This window comes from Saccopteryx bilineata, chromosome 4 (genome assembly GCF_036850765.1).
Source record: "Saccopteryx bilineata isolate mSacBil1 chromosome 4, mSacBil1_pri_phased_curated, whole genome shotgun sequence".
NCBI lineage: Eukaryota > Metazoa > Chordata > Mammalia > Chiroptera > Emballonuridae > Saccopteryx > Saccopteryx bilineata.
The window spans coordinates 207046402-207067932 of record NC_089493.1 but is presented as its reverse complement, the minus strand read 5'-3'; the positions used below and the strand labels follow the sequence as shown (position 1 = coordinate 207067932).

General features: G+C 36.1%; 1 protein-coding gene across 10 annotated transcripts in view; it reads left to right on the top strand.

The window, feature by feature from the left end:
- The window catches only part of SSBP2 (single stranded DNA binding protein 2), a 402367-nt gene that overhangs the window by 151632 nt on the left and 229204 nt on the right, over positions 1-21531 (top strand). For all 10 annotated transcript variants that reach the window (XM_066273705.1, XM_066273699.1, XM_066273700.1 and 7 more), the window contains one exon: positions 3513-3597. In XM_066273705.1, the coding sequence (XP_066129802.1) occupies positions 3513-3597 (85 nt within the window). The remainder of the gene's footprint in view (positions 1-3512; positions 3598-21531) is intronic.

The window sequence follows — 21531 nt, the reverse complement described above, 5'->3', positions numbered from 1 at the left end:
GATAAAAAGCAAAGTAAAAGTACATAAAATGTCACAAAGAAAAATTTGAATCCAGAATAAAATAATTTATTTGTGAGTGAGATTTGTATGAGAGAAAAAGGAAAAGTGAAAAGAAGAAACAAAAAGAGATAGAGAAAAAAATATTGAGTTAAGTTTTTTGGAATGTAACACATAAAAAAAGAAGAATGTAAAATGTAACACCTATGCGTAATAACGTTCAAAATGAAAAGAACAGAATAAAACAGAAAGAGGATAAAATGACTAAGGTGGAAGGAAAAAAAAGATAAAATTTACAAGAAAAAAACGGAAAAAGTTATAAAGACTATGCATTTTTACTGGTTTTGAGAAGTTATCTTCTTCCTTTTTCTTTCTTCTCTCTCTTTTTGGCCAGTGGTGCTGTACCACAGGTTCTGCCCTTGTGACTCTCTTAGGCAGAGATTTGGTGTTGTGTCGCTATGGTGATGACATAAACTAGGCCTCAGTCCCGTTGATAGGTGGGGCTTGTTAGCATTTGCAGGCTCCGACAATGGGAGAGTCCTTTTTCCCCAAAATCTCTCCTTCCTGAACCAGCAGCCTGGGGATCCAGCTGTGAAGTTGCCCCAGCCACTGCCTGGAGAGCAAGAGGCTCTAAGAACTGCCAAATCCCCCTCTATTCCCACTCAACACAGGATTCTGGGTAAGTCTTTGCCAGTCAGAACTGCCTACGTAATCAGGCAGGGCTGGGAGCCAATTGCCTTTCACGTGTCTTTCTATGAGCCTTCGGGCATCTCTAGTATGCCTCAGCACTCCACAGGTTTGCTCTCCAGAGGCTGTCTGAAAGCTGCCTGTGTGCCCTTACTCCCACCACTTCCGCAGTTCTCTTCCCCAGGAGTGTTCTCTGTTAGCCTGTATGGTTGGCGGAGGTGCCGCGCCCAGACAGGTCCAGGTGTAGGGAAGCTGGCTTTTGTTCATTTCCCTTGCACTGTTGTTTGGGAAGCCGGGATTATTCAGAAACTCTGGTCACAGCTCACACAGACAATCACTACTGATAGTCTCCGACTCAGCCCCTCTGTCCAGGAATGCAGGCACCCATGCCCAAAGCGCCACGTGGATCCACTCGCGCACTGCCCGTGCTCACTGATGGGAATACTGGGATTAAACAAGGCAACCACTCGCCCACCTCTTGGCCAGCGTCTGCCACTGATGTTAGCTCCGCATGGGCTGAGCTGTGGGCACATTCTCTCCTTGGCTTGAACGTCTCTGCCCTAGCCCAGCTTTTTTGTGCCCCCAGCCCTCGCTTTCTCTCAGTTCCAAGTGAAAGCAGCCCTTGCTCAGGTCAGTGAGGAAAGTGGAATACTCCATTCTCCGTCTTATTTTCTTCAGAGTGGATTTATATTCATCCACCTTTTTGCCCAGTCATACCTTTGTTTGATGTATGTGTATTTCAGATGCTCCTGAGATTGTTTTTCTATCTCTAGTTGTTGAATTTATTGAAGTTTCAGGGAGAGGTATCGGGAGCACTCCTCATGGTGCCATTTCTCTGACATCCCATTCTTGTTATTAAATTTAAGTATATGTAGCTTTTAATTTCCCTCTTAGCACTGCCTTAGTTGAATTTCATAGATTTTGGTATCCTATTGTTTTTTCCATCTTTAAATATTTCTATTTCTAATTTTCCTTGTGATTATTTCTTTGATCCATTGGCAGTATGTATATTTCTTCAAATTTTTTAATTTTTCTTCTGTTACTGATTTCTAATTTTATCCTATGTTGTTGAATACAGTTTGCATGATATTTATGTTTTTCAATTTCTTCAGATTTAAGTTATACCCTAACATATGGTCTATACTGGACAATGTCCTATGTGCACTTGAGAAGAATGTGTGTGCCTTTGTTGTTGGTTAGAGTGTTCCTTATGTATCTATTAGATTTAGTTGATTTATTGTGCTGTTTGCAGCCTCTACTTCCTTGCTTATCTCCTCTCTGGTAGTCTATAACTATTATTGTGAAACTGTGTATTCCTCCCTTGGGTAAATGTCTTTGAAAGGACATATTTTTTTTTACGTTTATTCAATGAGATCATATATAGGTAATGTAGGATTGTTAGAAATGTCATATATCAAGTTATTCTATTTTAATAACTTGTTTTATTATGCCTTATCTTGATCATGTAAAGTTTTAACCTCCCATTAAATCCATAAAGGGGTAATTTAAGAATAGAAGCAGACCAATGCTATTATTCAAAGATAAATATTTAACTTAATTATATGTGTATAAATAATTTACTCCAGTAATAAATTATTATTTTTCTGCCAGTCATTTTTTTCCAGACAACTTTTAAAAGTACTACTGGAATAGTTTTAAAGAGAGATTTTATGATATTTGCTGGAAGTTAAGAAATGAGTGATATTGGTTGTTTGTCATAATATTGCATGTAATATTGTATGTTTAAATATACTTTATAAGGACTACTATCATAGAACTTTGATTTTAAGAGCTTTGAAGTTTCTTAAGAACATAAAAGTAGAAATAATTCCAACATACTATAATATCTGACACATCTGATTCAAATGGAAAGAGACCAGGTTTAATTTACCAAGTTTTACTATACCATTGTTGATGTTACCCTCAGCACAGGGACCTCCTTTAACAATATGTTTTGGAAATTGCAAGGGAAAACAAAGGGAAATTTTAAGAAAACGTATTTGTTTGACCAATGTGATTTAATGGTTAAGGTATTGGTCTGTGAGTTGGAAAACAAAATTATTGTAAAAAAACTAATGAACCTCTTTGTTCTTTAATGATTAAATTAGAATTATTTTTTTATTGTTTTTATCAAAAGAAAGTTGTGCAAATCATTGTAATTATTTTAATCATATGTTTATCATGTAAACTGACAAGGACGTGAGTGTTATTTATTTTTTTAATTTAATTTTTTTAAATTTAGTGAGAGGAGGGGAGGCAGAGACAGACCCCCACATGCGCCCTAACCAGGATGCCCACTAGGGGGCAATGCTCTGCCCATCTGGGGCCTCTGCTTCATTGCAACTGGAGCCATATTTAGCACCTGAGGCGGAGGCCATGAAGCCATCCTCAGCGTCCAGGTCAACTTTGCTCCAATGGAGCCTTGGCTGTAGGTGGGGAAGAGAAAGATAGAAAGGAGAGAGGAAGTGTGGAGAAGCAGATGAACGCTTCTCTTGTGTGCCCTGGCTGGGAATCAAACCCAAGACATCCACATGCCAGGCTGGTGCTCTACTACTGAGCCAGCAGGCCAGGGCCCAGGATGACAGTTTTAATTTTCTTTTTAATTATTTTATTTTTTTTTAGAATAATTGTCTTAACATTTCTGAACAATGGCTGGATTAAACCCTATTATTGCATGAAGAGTCTTGCCTGAATTTGTCTTTTGAGGAAATATTTGTCCTGAAAAAAACACATTTTATGTAAAATATAATGTCTGATATTTTTACAATTGTTATCTAATTATTTTGTGTTACATGATTTTCTTAATGTTACTTTAATTACTTTTCTAGTGTATTTTGGGATCTCTACTGTGCAGCTCCAGAAAGGCGTGAAACATGTGAACATTCAAGTGAAGCAAAAGCCTTCCATGATTATGTAAGTTAATGTGTAATTTTGCTATTATATTGTCCATTTTCTTTTCAACCACTGCTCTTGAATCATGCTTTGGATATTTTTTCCTTTGGTGTTTAAGAAATTGTTCTTTTTTCTTGAAAGATAAGCTCATAACTTTAAAAGTAAATTACAAATGAGTGTATGAGTCTTGTTGAAGAAGCTTAGGGTCAGACAGTTGTCTCAACTCCAAGTTATTAAAGTATTTCTTATCTTTAAGCAAGATTTGTGAAATTTTAGATTTATAAAAATTAAGTAGTAATTATTTCATGAAGAGTAGTCATGAGAATTATGTAAATGATATTGCATATAAGATTTTAAATATATATAGAAATATTATATTCTCTTTTTACTGATTTTGGTTACTTATCATAAGAACTTTGATGTTCCTTAAGAACATGAAAATAAGAGTACTTTCAATCATAGGGGTAAATATTCTCTTCACTAAATTCAGTTCCACAAGTAATCTTTTTTGTGAATTAAAGGAAATACAAGATAAAAGAACAAAAGATTCTGTACAAAAATGAAAATGTGATTTAAAATAAATTATTAAAGAAGGGCTGTGGGCTATCCTTGGGTAGGTGATATACATTAAAAATATTTTTAGGAGAACCACAAATGCAATTTTGGAGTTGATGGTATCAGGGAGAAGAACTGTTTAAAAAAGGGGGGGGTAGGAATCAAGGAAGAGTTCCTTTAGGGAAAATTCCTTTTGACTGACTACTATCATGGTTACTTTATAAGTGTTTTGTTTTATAAAATTTTGTAACACCATAAATTTATTTTATGTGATTTTTTTATTATTAAATTTAATGCAGTGACATTGATAAATCAGGGTACATATGTTGAGAGAAAACATCTCCAGATTATTTTGACATTTGATTGTGCTGTATACCCCTCCCCCAAAGTCAAATTGTCTTCTGTCACCTTCTATCTGGTTTTCTTTGTGCCCCTCCCCTCCCCCACCCCCTCTCTCCTTCCTCGGCCCATCCTCCCTCCCCCCACCCCCACCCCCGTTGCCATCACATTCTTGTTCATGTCTCTGAGTCTCATTTTTATGTCCCATCTATATATGGATTCGTATAGTTCTTAGTTTTTTCTGATTTACTTATTTCACTCCGTATAATGTTATCAAGGTCCATCCATATTATTGTAAATGATCCAATGTCATCATTTCTTATGGATGAGTAGTATTCCATAGTATATATGTACCAAAGCTTTTTAATACACTCCCTCTGACGGACACTTGGGCTGTTTCCAGGTCTTCGCTATTGTGAACAATGCTGCCACAAATATGGGGGTGCATTTCTCCTTTTGGAACCGTTCTATGGTGTTCTTGGGGTATATTCCTAAAAGTGGGATAGCTGGGTCAATTTTTAATTTCTTGAGAAATTCCATACTGTTTTCCATAGTGACTGCACCAGTCTGCATTCCCACCAGCAGTGCAGGAGGGTTCCCTTTTCTCCACATCCTCGCCAGCACTTATTCTGTGTTGTTTTGTTGATGAGCGCCATTCTGGCTGGTGTGCCGTGATATCTCATTGTGGTTTTAATTTGCATTTCTCTAATGATTAGTGATGTTGAGCATTTTTTCATATGCCTATTGGCCATCTGTATGTCCTCTTTGGAGAAGTGTCTATTCATTTCTTTTTCCCATTTTTTGATTGGATTGTTTGTCTTCCTGGTGTTGAGATTTACAAGTTCTTTATACATTTTGGTTATTAACCCCTTATCAGACGTATTGTCAAATATATTCTCCCATTGTGTAGTTTGTCTTTTTGTTCTGTTCTTATTGTCTTGAGCTGTGCAAAAGCTTTTTAGTTTGATATAGTCCCATTTGTTTATCCTGTCTTTTATTTCACTTGCCCGTGGAAATAAATCAGCAAAGATATCGCTGCGAGAGATGTCGGAGAGCTTACTGCCTATGTTTTCTTCTAAGATGTTTATGGTTTCACGGCCTACATTTAATTCTTTTATCCATTTTGAGTTTATTTTTGTGTGTGGTGTAAGCTGGTGATCTAGTTTCATTCTTTTGCAGGTAGCTGTCCAATTTTCCCAACACCATTTTTAAAGAGGCTGTCTTTACTCCATTATATTTCCTTACCTCCTTTGTCAAATATCAGTTGTCCATAGAGCTGTGGGTTTATTTCTGGGTTCTCTGTTCTGTTCCATTGATCTATATGCCTGTTCTTATGCCAGTACCAGGCTGTTTTGAGTACAATGGCCTTGTAGTATAACTTAATATTAGGAAGTGTGATACCTCCCATTTTATTCTTCTTTTTTAAGATTGCTGAGGCTATTCGTGTTCTCTTTTGGTTCCATATAAATTTTTGGAATATGTGTTCTATATCTTTGAAGTATGTCATTGGTATTTTAATTGGTATTGCATTGAATTTATGGATTGCTTTGGGTAATATAGACATTTTAATGATGTTTATTCTTCCTAACCATGAGCACGGTATATGCTTCCACTTGTTTGTATCTTCCTTGATTTCTTTTATCAATGCTTTGTAATTTTCTGAGTACAAGTCTTTAGTCTCCTTGGTTAAGTTTACTCCTAGCTACTTTATTTTTGGGGGTGTAATAGTGAAGGGGATTGTTTCCTTAGTTTCTCTCTCTGACTATTCATTGTTGGCATATAAAAATGCCTCTGATTTCTGAGTATTGATTTTATATCCTGCCACTTTGCTGAATTCATTTATCAGGTCCAGTAGGTTTTTGACTGAGACTTTAGGGTTTTCTATATACAATATCATATCATCTGCAAATAATGATAGTTTTACTTCTTCTTTTCCAACTTGAATGCCTTTTATTTCTTCTTGTCTGATTGCTGTGGCTAGGACTTCCAGGACTATGTTAAATAAGAGCGGTGAAAGGGGGCACCCCTGCCTTGTTCCTGATCTTAAGGGTATTGCTTTTAATTTTTGCCCATTGAGTATGATGTTGGCTGTGGGTTTCTCATAGATGGCTTTTATCATGTTGAGGTATGTTCCCTGTATTCCCACATTGCTGATAGTTTTGATCATGAATGGGTGCTGGGTTTTATCAGATGCTTTTTCTGCATCTATTGAAATTATCATATGGTTTTTCTCCTTCTTTTTGTTTATGTGATGAATCACATTGATTGATTTATGAATATTGTACCAGCCTTGCCTCCCCAGAATAAATCCCACTTAATCATGGTGTATGATTTTTTCCATATATTGTTGGATCCGGTTTGCTAATATTTTGTGGAGGATTTTAGCATCTATATTCATCAGAGATATTGGCCTATAATTTTCTTTCTTTGTGTTGTCTTTGCCTGGTTTTGGAATCAGAATTATGCTCGCCTCATAAAAGGAGCTTGGAAGTCTTCCTTCCTGTTGAATTTTTTGAAATAGCTTGAGAAGGACAGGAGTTAGTTCTTCTTTGAATATTTGGTAGAATTCAGTTGTGAAGCCATCAGGCCCCGGACATTTCTTTGTTGGGAGTTTTTTGATAACTGTTTCGATCTCATTTGTTATAATCAGTCTGTTCAGGTTTTCTGATTCTTCAAGGTTGATTTTTGGAAGATTGTATGTTTCAAGGAATTTGTCCATTTCATCTAGATTGTCTCGTTTTTTGTCATACAGTTCTTCATAGTATTTTCTTACAATATTTTGTATTTCTGTTTTGTCAGTTGTTATTTCTCCACTCTCATTTCTAATTTTATTTATTTGAGTCCTCTCTCTCTTTTTCTTGGTGATTCTAGTTAAAGGTCCATCAATCTCGTTTACCTTTTCAAAGAACCAGCTCCTAGTTTCATTGATCCTCTGTGTTGTTTCTTTAGCCTCTATGTCATTTATTTCTGCTCTGATCTTTATTATTTCCTTCCTTCTACTACATTTGAGCTTTACTTGCTGTTCTTTTTCTAATTCTTTTAGATGCAGGGTTAAGTTGTTTATTTGAGCTTTCTCTAGCTTCTTAAAGTGTGCCTGTAGTGCTATGAACTTCCCTCTCAGAACTGCTTTTCCTGTGTCCCATAAATTTTGAGTTGGTGTATGCTCATTGTCATTCGTTTCTAGGAATTTTTTTATTTCTTCTTTGATCTCATTCTTAATCCATTTGTTATTTAACCTGCTATTTAGTTTTCATGTGTTTGAGAATTTTTGAGCTTTTCTGTTGTGGTTCGTTTCTAGTTTCATGCCATTGTGATCGGAGAAAGTGCTTGATATGATTTTAATCTTCTTAAGTTTGTTGAGACTACTTTTGTGCCCTAACATGTGGTCTATCCTAGAGAATGTACCATGAGCACTTGAACAGAATGTATATTCTGCTGCTTTGGGGTGAAAGGTTCTGAAGATATCTATTAAATCGAGTTGATCTAGTGTTTCCAATAAGTCTGCTGTTTCTTTGTTAATTTTCTTTCTTGAGGATCTATCTAGTGATGTTAGTGGGGTATTGAAATCCCCTACTATTATAGTATTGCTGTTGATCTCACCTTTTAAATCCATCAAAGTCTGCTTTTATATTTAGGTGCTCCTATATTAGATGCATAGATATTTATAATAGTTATATCTTCCTGTTGGATTACTCCGTTTATCAGTATGTAGTGGCCTTCTTTATCTCTTACTATATCCTTTGTTTAAAAATCCAATTTGTCTGATATAACTATTGCTGCCCCAGCTTTTTTTTCATTTCCATTTGCATGAAATGTTTTTTTCCATCCTTTTACCTTCAATCTATGTGCATCTTTTGTTCTAAGGTATGTCTCTTGTAGACAGCATATATATGGGTCCTGTTTTCTTAGCCACACAGCTACCCTATGTCTTTTGATTGGATCATTTAATCCATTTACATTTAAGGTTATTATTGATATGTAGTTGTTTATTGCCATTTTATTCTTTAAAGCTGTATTCCTTTTTTGCTATATTCTTTTCCCACTTTGATTATGTTTACAACAGGCCCCTTAACATTTCCTGCAGCATTGGTTTGGTTGTAAGGAATTCCTTGAGTTTTTTTTGTCTGGGAAGCTTTTTATTTCTCCTTCGATTTTAAATGATAGCCTTGCTGGATAAAGTAGTCTTGGTTGTAGGTTCTTGTTCTGCGTTACTTTGAATATTTCTTGCCATTCCCTTCTGGCCTCTAGTGTTTCTGTCGAGAAGTTGGATGTCATGCTTATGGGGACTCCTTTGAAGGTGAAAGCTTTTTTTTCTCTAGCAGCTTTTAATATTTTCTCCTTATAGCTTAACTTTGGTATTTTAAATATGATGTGTCTTGGTGTAGGTTTCTTTGGGTTTCTGTTTAATGGAGTCCTTTGTGCTTGTTGTACTTGTGAGAGTTTCTCTTGCATTAATTTAGGGAAGTTTTCAGCTATGATATGATTGAAAAAAGTTTCTATCCCTTGTTCTTTTTCTTCTTCTTCAGGAACCCCTATGATGTGGATGTTATTTCTCTTCATGTTGTCACAGAGCTCTCAGAGTTTCCTCAGACTTTTTCAGTCTCTTTTCTTTTTTCTTCTCTGTTTTCATGCCTTCATTCCAGTTATCCTCCAACTCGCTAATTCGATCCTCAGTTCTGTCTATCCTGTTTTTAATTCCTTCCATTATGGTCTTTATTTCTGATATTGTATTCATCTCCATCTGGTTCTTTTTTATACTTGCTATTTCTTTATTTAGGTGTTCATAATTACCATCCATTGTTGTTCTAAGATCCCTAAGAATCCTTATAATCATTATTTTGAACTCCGCATCTGGAAGTTTGATTATTTCCATATCACTCAGTTCATCTCCTGAAGATTTCTCTTGTGGTTTCATTTGGATTGCACTTTTTTGTCTTCTCATTGTCTATGTTTGGGTGTTTTGTTTGTAGAGTTGGTTGAGCCTAGGCATGGTGTTGTCTACCTCTAGTTTTCAGTTGTGTTATTTCTAGATCTTCTTGGATTGGTATCAGCTATTTTTTGTAATCCACTTTCGGATTTGGGCAGCTTTGAAGTCTTGATTTGTTTGTTTTCTTAACAGGTGATAGTCTTGTTTACTGATCTCAGCAGGGGGCTTCCTTGAAACTGTATCCAGGAATGGGATGGGTGTAACCTGAGACTCTGATAGCCTCTTCCACCAACTAATCTCTCTGGGGGCAGGGTGTTTTCTCAGCTTCAGTAGGGGGAGGTGTATCTCAGATCTCCATGGAGATCTGAGTTATTGCCCCTCCTCTCCACTTCTTGTTTTCAGCTGTGCCTTGTTGTGCTGATTGGACCTGGAGAGATGTCTGGAGATTTCTGATCCGGAAGCAATTCAGTACTGTTTTGTTAGGAAGGATCAGTACCTCTCCCAGCTATGGCCGCCTCCAATATGAATGAGTCAGCTCTTTTTAGATCGTCTCCTGCATTCCTTAGCCCCTCACAGTCTGTCCCTCTCTCTTTCCTTTTCACTTGGGAAATAAGCTGGTCTTTTCAACACACCTCACTTCCTGGGCACCAGGCAAGTGGCTGTGAGCAGTATTTATTGCCCTTTTCCCTGGAGTGAGATCCCCTCTGGGCTCTCAGCCTCACCCCCCCTCCATTCCTATAAGCAGAGGAGATTCAGGTGCTCCCTACCAGGTTTGTTGTGGCTTCTTCTTTGCTCCTTGGTTTTTGAGAGCTGTTCTTGTAGTCCAGAGTTTGTTTTTCCCGCTGATTTTTCCTAAATTGATTTGTATTCCAGTTTGGTGGTGAGAGCTGGGTGTCTGTGCGTCTGCCTACTCCGCTGCCATCTTCAGAACTCTCTATGTGATATTCTATATATTTTTTATTTTAAAATACTGAGATTCTTAAGCACAGTTTAGATTATTAACTTTAGAAAAAGAAAGTGCAATGTAGTTTCTAATATGTTTGTAGGCATTGTTGCAGTTCATCCTGGAGAATCAACGACAGAAAATCTAGAAATGATTTCCAAACAAAGCTGTGTTTGTTTTTTCTTTGTTATTTACTGATGCTATAAAGTATGTCTACCTGCTGATTTTCCAAGGAGGAATAAAATCAGAAGTGTTCCAGGAAGATTTCATAATTAGGAATTTATAAGAGAATATAGAGATTTTACTGTTGAACAATTATTTTTGCTATATGACTGGGAAATATCTAGCTTGGCTCTAATATTGTTTTTTTTTTGTATTTTTCTGAAGCTGAAAACGGGGAGAGACAGTCAGACAGACTCCCGCATGCGCCCAACCGGGATCCACCCGGCACGCCCACCAGGGGCGACGCTCTGCCCACCAGGGGGCGATGCTCTGCCCCTCCGGGGCATCGCTCTGTTGCAACCAGAGCCACTCCACCACCTGGGGCAGAGGCCAAGGAGCCATCCCCAGCGCCCGGGCCATCTTTGCTCCAATGGAGCCTTGCTGCGGAAGGGGAAGAGAGAGACAGAGAGGAAGGAGAGGGGGAGGGGTGGAGAAGCAGATGGGCTCTTCTCCTGTGTGCCCTGGCCGGGAATCGAACCCGGGACTTCTGCACGCCAGGCTGATGCTCCACCACTGAGCCAACCGGCCAGGGCTTGGCCCTAATATTTTTATCCTGAGTGTAAACCAAGTTCATCTGATACCCATTTACTTGTAAAGTTTATTGGACTAGCTTTTATTTTCTTCCCATTTGAGTATTTTTATTTCACTCTGAAATCACAAGCAATGCTTTTATGTGGGGTTGATTCATATTTACTAGATTTATTTTCTGCTACAGCTTAACATTGAGTTGTTTTATTCAACAATTTACTTTTGATTTCATTTATTTCAAAAATATTTAGAAATAGTATTAATATATGTTACCAAATTTTTAATGAAAAACATACACAGTGATTATAATTTTATTTCTGTGTTATAAATGGAAGATTCATTAATGATCCTAAAGCAAAGATAGATCCAAAATATATTATTGCTATAGTATAATGGTAATGAAATCACATTATTATAATGAGTTCTTTGAGAGCAGAGAATTAAGTTTGTTCTTCTCTGGGGTCTGTCAAATAATAGATGTACAATAAATAATAACAGAACGCCATAGTCTGGGGAATTGGAAATGTTTCAAGTCTTTGAAATATTCAGGTAAAATGATAGGTTTAAATCATAATTGTTGGTAACATGTGGCTGATTTTTGAATTCTTTCCTAAGATAGTGTTTATAACATTTAGAAAGGATTATGTACTGATGGGATACTTTTAAAACATGATATATAAACATGTGGTAAATTGTAAATAAAATAATAGAAGAAGAATACTTTTATTTACACCTTAAGACTTTTTTTGTTTTTTTTTACAAATAATCTTTTTGTTATTTGAGAAAATATGTCTATAGAAACCACTGCAGGGAATTAGGTGCCTTCTTTGCTGTGATCCTGTAACATCCTTTGTGTCTCTCTGTAATGTCCCTGTGTATTAGATGTTTGTAGTGAGATGGTAGTTCTAATTATTTGTGAGCTTCCTCGGGGAATATGCTTAATCTATCTGTCTCATTCCCGGTGGCCGGCATGGTGCCTGACTTGGGATGTTTCAGTCATGTTTGTTGTTTACATAAATGAATGATTAGAATAAAATATTATCTCATAAGTATTTGTCATTTCTTATCTTAATGTAACTGAATCTGTAGTTATAGAAAGGGCATTTAATGCTACATTTATTCACTTTATATTTCAAAACAAATTACAATAAGACAGCAACTTATAGAGATATAAAAAGTGTATCAAAGCAGGTAGCAGAGGCTTTATGTATCAGGAGGCTGGCACAGGGATGGAGCAGTGAACAAAGTAGACACAGTCCCTATACCCATGGGCTTACCACCTAGCAAAAGAGACCTTTCTTAAGATTTTTGAAATGTCAAATAGTAAAATACATGCAGAGAGATACTGTATAGTATTATATTGCTAAATCAATAAAAATTAATAGCTATGGAGAGAGTAAGTACATATAACATTCTTTTCCAATTTATTGAATTTTTGGGGTGACACTAATTAAAAAAATTATACAGGTTTCAAGTGCACAGTTCTGCAGCACATCTCTGTGCCCTGTACTATGTGTTCACCACCCCAAGTACACATAACTTTCGATATGTACTTAGATTTTGGAGTATAGCAGCATTAGTAAGTGCTTGAATGAATGAATAGTGTCAAATTGGGCCATGATTCTCCAAAACAATCCATGTTAACTAGGGTGTTTAATAGGTTAGGAACAGGTAAGCTACATTTGAAATTCATTAATTCATAAAATTCATAATAAAAACTGTTGTAGGTATATATTAATGTTTAAGATTCATTATATAGGCTGTTGTTTAGCTTAACAAGTCCATGAGATGATTTTCCCCCCTTATTTTTATCTGCCATATTATTGCTACTCTTGTTTTTGTTTCCTATGGGACGCAGCTTAATTTTCTTTGCCATATATAAATAAACCTTATAAACTTCCCTATATTGTTTCTAGCAGAAGGCAATTTGTCTATTTATTTTGTTTTGTTTGAGGACTCACTGTGTTGGTTTGAAGAAGTATATTCCACTTTACCTGTGGGATATATGTTTTTCTGTCTTCCCAGTAGGTCATTGGTTTGCTAGGATTGCTTCTGGGAGGTACCTCAATACTGCTAATAACCATATCTGTTATTCTTCCTGTTTCTATTAATCCTGGGGTTTCCTGAAGGGTAGTATGTTATTTCAGTCATTCAATGGCCAACATGAATAAGGGAGACAAGCAAGGAAAGTACAAAGCATTGTGGAAGATTTCTACTTTGTTTAAAAATATTTCATAGCATAATTTACAGCTTTATATAGACATTGTGAAATCATAAAAAATAAGCAAAGAAACTAATTTGGAAAAGAGACAAAGAAACAACAGGGATGATTTTAACAGTTTGTTTCATTGAAAACTGTTTTGTTTCAAAACATGTATTTTAAAGGAATGTCATCCCCCTTAGTCACCACTGATAGATTCACTTGTATTAAAATCTGATTTCTGGTAAATGTGAAAAGATGAATATGGAAAAATCTTTATTCTTACTGTTTAGATGTTGATGTTGCACTGCCTGTGATTATGTTACCCATAACGTCATAACATTAAAAAAAAAAGAGCAGAAACCTGATATGCTTTCAAAAATAGCATGCATTTCTAATTTACTGTTAGAGGTATGAAATTTATAAATTTGAAAGTTATATAAAGTGAATTATTCTGGAGAATTTTAAAAGGAAAAGTATGTAAATACCTTAGAATTATAGTTATGTTTCTTTTTTATTATTTAGAATTTCATTTCTTTTTCTAAATTTATTTTTATTTAGACAATTAAATTTAACAGGGTGACATTGGTCAACAAGAGAGTACATAGATTTTGATAAAACATCTTCATATCATTTGGACAGTCGATTATGCGGTATACCCATCACCCAAAGTCAAATCATTCTCTTTCACCTTATATATATTTTGTTTTACTTTAAGCCCTTCCCCCTCCCTTACTCCCTTCTTCTCCTCTCTTCTCCTCCCCCTGGTAATCACCACACTCTTGTCCCTGAGTCTCATTTTTGTGTCCCACCTATGTATGGAATCATACAGTTCTTAGTTTTTTCTGATTTACTTATTTCACTCAGTATAATGTTATCAAGGTCCATCCATGTTGTCATAAATGATCCCATGTCATCATTTCTTATGGCTGAGTAGTATTCCATAGTATATATGTACCACATCTTCTTTATCCAGTCATCTGTTAAAGGGCATTTTGGTTGTTTCCATGTCTTGGCCACCATGAACTATAGCCACTTTGTTGACTTTGTATTAATATATTTTATGCAACTTTATTTAAAATGATTGTATTTTGGACAGCTTAAAAAGTAAAAGTCTTGTTTTTATTCCTTTTCTCTTTCATTTAAAGTAAAGAAACTAAAAATATTGGCAAAACTTATGTTTCCCCACCCTGATCCACAATTTTCAATTATTGTGACTTTTGGTTTTGACAAGCATTGGTACTGAGGTAGGGAGGGGTTCCTACCTCTTTTTAAAATAAGTAAATTTCTCACAATTTTAAGTACTGTGCCTTGACAGAGTATATATTAGGAGTTCAAATAAAAGTTATTTATCTGACAAATAATGGATAGGTCTATAATGATGTGACACTTTTTTTGTATTAGTAAGAATGGGTTATCTGTTTCAGACTTTGTGAAATGTCTATAAATTTGATTGTATTTGAGTATAAGTTTGTTTTGACTGGCCTTATATTTTCCACTGTTTTAGGGGTTTAAGTCCACAAACAACTACTAATGTAATACAAGGAATCAATGCAGCCAGCCAGGCAGATAGTATCAGTTCCTAAAGCTCAGGTGCTCACTTCTGAGTTCGAACTCTCAAGAAGGAAAGTCTCAGTCTCTTGAAAAAGAAGGTACAGATACTTTAAAGGTAGATTTAAACTTTTTATTTTCAAACTCAAGCTCAACTTTAAAATATATGTGATATATTATGTTAAAATATCTGAATTTTCAAAGAAGTAGATGGTACAACTACTAAGAAATACAATTTTATACAAGATATCATAAGGGAAGTGATTTTGGTAGACATAATTAGGATCATTCATCTATCTTTTTTATTCTTGTTTGAAACCCCATTTATGTACAAGTTATTTAGATTGAGGCTATGGGAGAGCAAAGGTTTTTAAAGATTTTTCCCTCTAGGGGTTTATAATCTGTTTACAGAGATATATGAGCAAGAATATCTTGAGTTAATTGCTGTGAGTATCATATAGAACGTAACTGCTATACTGTATGTGTTTAGACATTGTGAATATTTACTGCCTTTGAATGATGACTAGAATTTGGATGGATAGAGATACATGGTGGTATATCAAAGAAACTGGCTGATGTTGAAGCAGTGTAAGGCACACTTAAGAAATAGTAAGCAGCCTGACCTGTGGTGGCGCAGTGGGTAAAGCATCGACCTGGAAATGCTGAGGTCGCTGGTTCGAAACCCTGGACTTGCCTGGTCAAGGCACATATGGGAGTTGATGCTTCCAGCTCCTCCCTACCTTCTCTCTCCTCTTTCTCTCCCTCTCTGTCTCTCTCCCTTCTCTCTCCTCTCTAAAATGAAAAAAAAAAAAAAAAGAAATAGTAAGCAGAACTCTTTGGCTATATTAGAAATATCAAACAAAGGATTAATGCTTAGCTAAAAGATAGCAGAATTTTAAACTGTAAGGAACCTATAAAATTATCTTTTTCAGTGGTTTCTTGCTGAGTTCTCTGGACTCAGTTCCTTATCCAGTAAAATAACTAGGTTGGACCAAATAAGCAGTTTTAAAACCTTTTTATTTAAAGTTTTTGGATTATTTTAGATTCTGATGCTATAAATATACAAAAGAAATATTTTTAAAAAACAGTTGCTTATTCAACTGTTTTTTAAAAATGGATGGCATCCAGTAGTGAGGAAGGAGAGAACACCCTACCAGAAAGGCTCTTGATTCCTTCTGTTTTAAGTAAAGCACTTCACACACATCCACCCCCATAATCATCGCAGCACTATTCACAGTGGCTAAGATATGGAAACACCGAAGTGTCCCCTAATAGAGGACTGGATAAATATGATGTGGTGCAGATATACAATGAAATACTACTCAGCCATAAGAAATGATGGCATATTGCCATTTATGACCACATATTTTCAAGGATAGACCTTGAGAAGATTATACTGAGTGAAATAAGTAAATTAGAACAAGCTAAGAACTATATGATATTACACATAGGTGAGATATATACAAATGGGACTCATGGACATAGATAAAAGTGAAGTAGTAGGCCCTGGCCCACTGGCTCAGTGGATACAGTGTCGGCCTGGCATGCGGAAGTCCCAGGTTCAATTCCCAGGCAGGACATCTGCTTCTCTCCTCCTCCCTCTTTCCCCTCTCTTTTCTTCTTCCCCCACAGCCAGTGGCTGGACTAGTTCCAGCTTCAGCCACAGGTGCTGAGAATAGTTCAGTTGATTTGAGCATCAGCCCAACAGGGTTGCCGGGTGGATCCTGGTCACGGTGCATGTAGGAGTCTGTCTCCCTATCTCCCCTCCTCTCCTTTGAAAAAACAAATTTGAAATTGTTGCCAGGGGGAGGGACTTGTGGGGAAAGGGTGTGGGGGGAGGGTAATAAAGAGGGACAAATATAAGGTGATGGAAAATGATTTACCTGAAACCTGTATACCCTTATTGATCATATCACCTCATTAAATTTTTTCTAAATAATATTATAAAAATATTTAAAATAGAACTGCCATATGAAAACATAAAATAAAATAAAATAAAATTAAGCAATTTAGTTCTTACCCTTTCCCAATACCTTCTATTTTCTTCTTTTACTTAAATAGAATCTTCATTTAGCTAGTTACTCATGCTATAAATGACCCTTCTTTTTATCCTCTTTATTGCTCTTCTCCTTTCTCTCCAAGTGATCATCAAAACAAGCTAATTCTTTTTTTTTTTAAATAAATTTTTATTAATGGTAATGGGATGACATTAATAAATCAGGGTACATATATTCAAAGAAAACATGTCTAGGTTATTTTGTCATTAAATTATGTTGCGTACCCCTCGCCCAAAGTCAGATTGTCCTCCGCCACCCTCTAGTTCTCTGTGCCCGTCCCCCTCCCCCTAACTCTCTCCCTCCCTCCCTCCCTCCCATGTCCTCCCTCCCCCCACCCCTGGTAACCACCACACTCTTGTCCATGTCTCTTAGTCTCATTTTTATGTTCCACCAATGTATGGAATCATGTAGTTCTTGTTTTTTTCTGATTTACTTATTTCACTCCGTATAATGTTATCAAGATCCCACCATTTTGCTGTAAATGATCTGATGTCATCATTTCTTATACATCATTTCATACAGTATTCCATAGTGTATATGTGCCACATCTTCTTTATCCAGTCTTCTATTGAAGGGCTTTTTGGTTGTTTCCATGTCTTGGCCACTGTGAACAGTGCTGCAATGAACATGGGGCTACATGTGTCTTCACGTATCAATGTTTCTGAGGTTTTGGGGTATATACCCCGTAGAGGGATTGCTGGGTCATAAGGTAGTTCTATTTGCAGTTTTTTGAGGAACCACCATACTTTCCTCCATAATGGTTGTACTACTTTACAGTCCCACCAACAGTGAATGAGGGTTCCTTTTTCTCCACAGCCTCTCCAACATTTGCTATTACCCGTCTTGTTGATAATAGCTAATCTAACAGGGGGGAGGTGGTATCTCATTGTAGTTTTGATTTGCATTTCTCTAATAACTAATGAAGCTGAGCATCTTTTCATATATCTGTTGGCCATTTGTATCTCTTCCTGGGAGAAGTGTCTGTTCATGTCCTCTTCCCATTTTTTTATGGGATTGTTTGTTTGTTGTTGAGTTTTATGAGTTCTTTGTAAATTTTGGATATTAGGCCCTTATCTGAGCTGTTGTTTGAAAATATCATTTCCCATTTAGTTGGCTGTCTGTTTATTTTTATATCAGTTTCTCTTGCTGAGCAAAAACTTTTTATTCTGATGTAGTCCCATTCATTTATCTTTGCCTTCACTTCTCTTGCCATTGGAGTCAAGTTCATAAAATGTTCTTTAAAACCCAGGTCCATGATTTTAGTACCTATGTCTTCTTCTATGTACTTTATTGTTTCAGGTCTTATATTTAGGTCTTTGATCCATTTTGAATTAATTTTAGTACACGGGGACAGGCTGTAGTCGAGTTTCATTCTTTTGCATGTGGCTTTCCAGTTTTCCCAACACCATTTGTTGAAGAGGCTTTCTTTTCTCCATTGTATGTTGTTGGCCCCTTTATCAAAGATTATTTGACCATATATATGTGGTTTTATTTCTGGGCTTTCTATTCTGTTCCATTGGTCTGAGTGTCTATTTTTCTGCCAATACCATGCTGTTTTGATTATCGTGGCCCTATAATATAGTTTAAAGTCAGGTATTGTAATGCCCCCAGCTTCATTCTTTTTCCTTAGGATTGTTTTGGCTATTCGGGGTTTTTTATAGTTCCATATAAATCTGATGATTTTTTGTTCCATTTCTTTAAAAAATCTCATAGGGATTTTGATGGGAATTGCATTAAATTTGTATATTGCTTTGGGTAATATGGCCATATTGATTATATTTATTCTTCCTATCCAAGAACAAGGAATATTTTTCCATCTCATTGTATCTTTTTCGATTTCCCTTAACAATGCTTTGTAATTTTCATTATATAGGTTCTTTACATTCTTTGTTATGTTTATTCCTAGGTATTTTATTTTTTTTGTTGCAATCGTGAAGGGGATTATTTTTTTGAGTTCGTTTTCTAATATTTCATTGTTGGCATATAGAAAGGCTATGGACTTTTGTATGTTAATTTTGTATCCTGCGACCTTACTGTATTGGTTTATTGTTTCTAATAATCTTTTTGTGGAGTCCTTCGGGTTTTCGATGTATAGGATCATATCATCAGCAAAAAGTGATACCTTTACTTCTTCTTTTCTGATTTGGATGCCTTTTATTTCTTTGTCTTGTCTGATTGCTCTGGCCAGAACTTCTAGCACCACGTTAAATAAGAGTGGAGAGAGTGGACAACCCTGTCTTGTTCCTGATTTAAGGTAGAAAGTCCTCAGTTTTATGCCGTTTAATATGATGTTGGCTGATGGTTTATCATATATGGCCTTTATCATGTTGAGATATTTTCCTTCTATACCCAATTTGTTGAGAGTCTTAAACATAAAATTGTGTTGTATTTTATCAAAAGCCTTTTCTGCATCTATTGATAAAATCATGTGGTTTTTGTTCTTTGTTTTGTTGATATGGTGTATTACGTTAACCGTTTTGTGTATGTTGAACCATCCTTGAGATTCTGGGATGAATCCCACTTGATCATGATGTATATTTTTTTAATATGTTGTTGTATTCGGTTTGCCAGTATTTTGTTTAGTATTTTAGCATCTGTATTCATTAGAGATATTGGTCTGTAGTTTTCTTTCTTTGTGCCATCCTTGCCAGGTTTTGGTATGAGGGTTATGTTGGCCTCATAAAATGTGTTTGGAAGTATTGCTTCTTCTTCAATTTTTTGGATACTTTGAGTAGAATAGGAACCAAGTCTTCTTTGAATGTTTGATAGAATTCACTAGTATAACCGTCTGGGCCTGGACTTTTATTTTTGGGGAGGTTTTTAATAGTTTTTTCTATTTCCTCCCTGCTGATTGGTCTGTTTAGGCTTTCTGCTTCTTCATGACTCAGTCTAGGAAGGTTGTATTGTTCTAGGAATTTATCCATTTCTTCTAGATTGTTGTATTTGGTGGCATATAATTTTTCATAGTATTCTACAATAATTCTTTGTATATCTATGATATCTGTGGTGATCTCTCCTCTTTCATTTTGGATTTTATTTATTTGAGTCCTGTGTCTTTTTTCCTTGGTGAGTCTTGCCAAGGGTTTGTCAATTTTGTTGATCTTTTCAAAGAACCAGCTCCTTGTTTTATTGATTTTTTCTATAGTTTTTCTGTTCTCTATTTCATTTATTTCTGCTCTGATTTTTATTATCTCCTTTCTTCGGCTGGTTTTGGGTTGTCTTTGTTCTTCTTTTTCTAGTTCCTTAAGGTGTGAAGTTAAGTGGTTTACTTGGGCTCTCTCTTGTTTGTTCATATAGGCCTGAAGTGATATGAACTTTCCTCTTATTACTGCTTTTGCTGCATCCCAGAGATTCTGCTATGTCGTATTTTCATTTTCATTTGTCTGTATATATCTTTTGATCTCTGCGCTTATTTCTTCTTTGACCCATTCATTTTTTAGAAGTATGTTGTTTAGTTTCCACATTTTTGTGGGATTTTTTTTCTCCTTTTTGCAGTTGAATTCTAGTTTCAAGGCTTTATGATCAGAAAATATGCTTGGTACAATTTCAATTTTTCTAAATTTGCTGATATTGTCTTTGTGGCCCAACATATGGTCAATTCTTGAGAATGTTCCATGTACACTAGAGAAAAATGTGTACTCTGTCGCTTTGGGATGAAGTGTCCTGTAGATGTCTATCATATCCAGGTGTTCTAGTATTTCGTTTAAGGCCACTATATCTTTATTGATTCTCTGTTTGGATGACCGATCTAGAGCCGTCAACGGTGTATTGAGGTCTCCAAGTATGATTGTATTTTTGTTAGTTTTTGTTTTAAGGTCAATAAGTAGCTGTCTTATATATTTTGGTGCTCCTTGGTTTGGTGCATATATATTAAGGATTGTTATGTCTTCTTGATTCAACTTCCCCTTAATCATTATGAAATGACCATTTTTGTCTCTGAGTACTTTTTCTGTCTTGTAGTCAGCATTATTAGATATGAGTATTGCTACGCCTGCTTTTTTTTGGGTGTTGTTTGCTTGGAGTATTGTTTTCCAGCCTTTCACTTTGAATTTGTTTTTATCCTTGTTGCTTAGATGTGTTTCTTGTAGGCAGCATATAGTTGGATTTTCTTTTTTAATCCATTCTGCTCTGTGTCTTTTTATTGGTAAGTTTAATCCATTTACATTTAGTGTAATTATTGACACTTGTGGGTTCCCTACTGCCATTTATAAATTGCTTTCTGTTAGTTTTGTATCTAGTTTGATTCTTCTCTTTTGTTTTTCTGTCATTTGTTTTTGTTTAAAACAAGCTAATTCTAAACGTTTCCTACCCACCGTCTCTAATTCCAGGGCAGTGCCTTGGTTCCCTCCATCTCTAATTCCACGGCAGTGCCTCGGTTCCCACCGTCTCTAATTCCACGGCAGTGCCTCGGTTCCCACCGTCTCTAATTCCACGGCAGTGCCTCGGTTACCTCCGTCTCTAATTCCACGGCAGTGCCTCGGTTCCCTCCGTCTCTAATTCCACGGCAGTGCCTCGGTTCCCTCCGTCTCTAATTCCACGGCAGTGCCTCGGTTCCCTCCGTCTCTAATTCCACGGCAGTGCCTCGGTTCCCCCCATCTCTAATTCCACGGCAGTGCCTCGGTTCCCTCCGTCT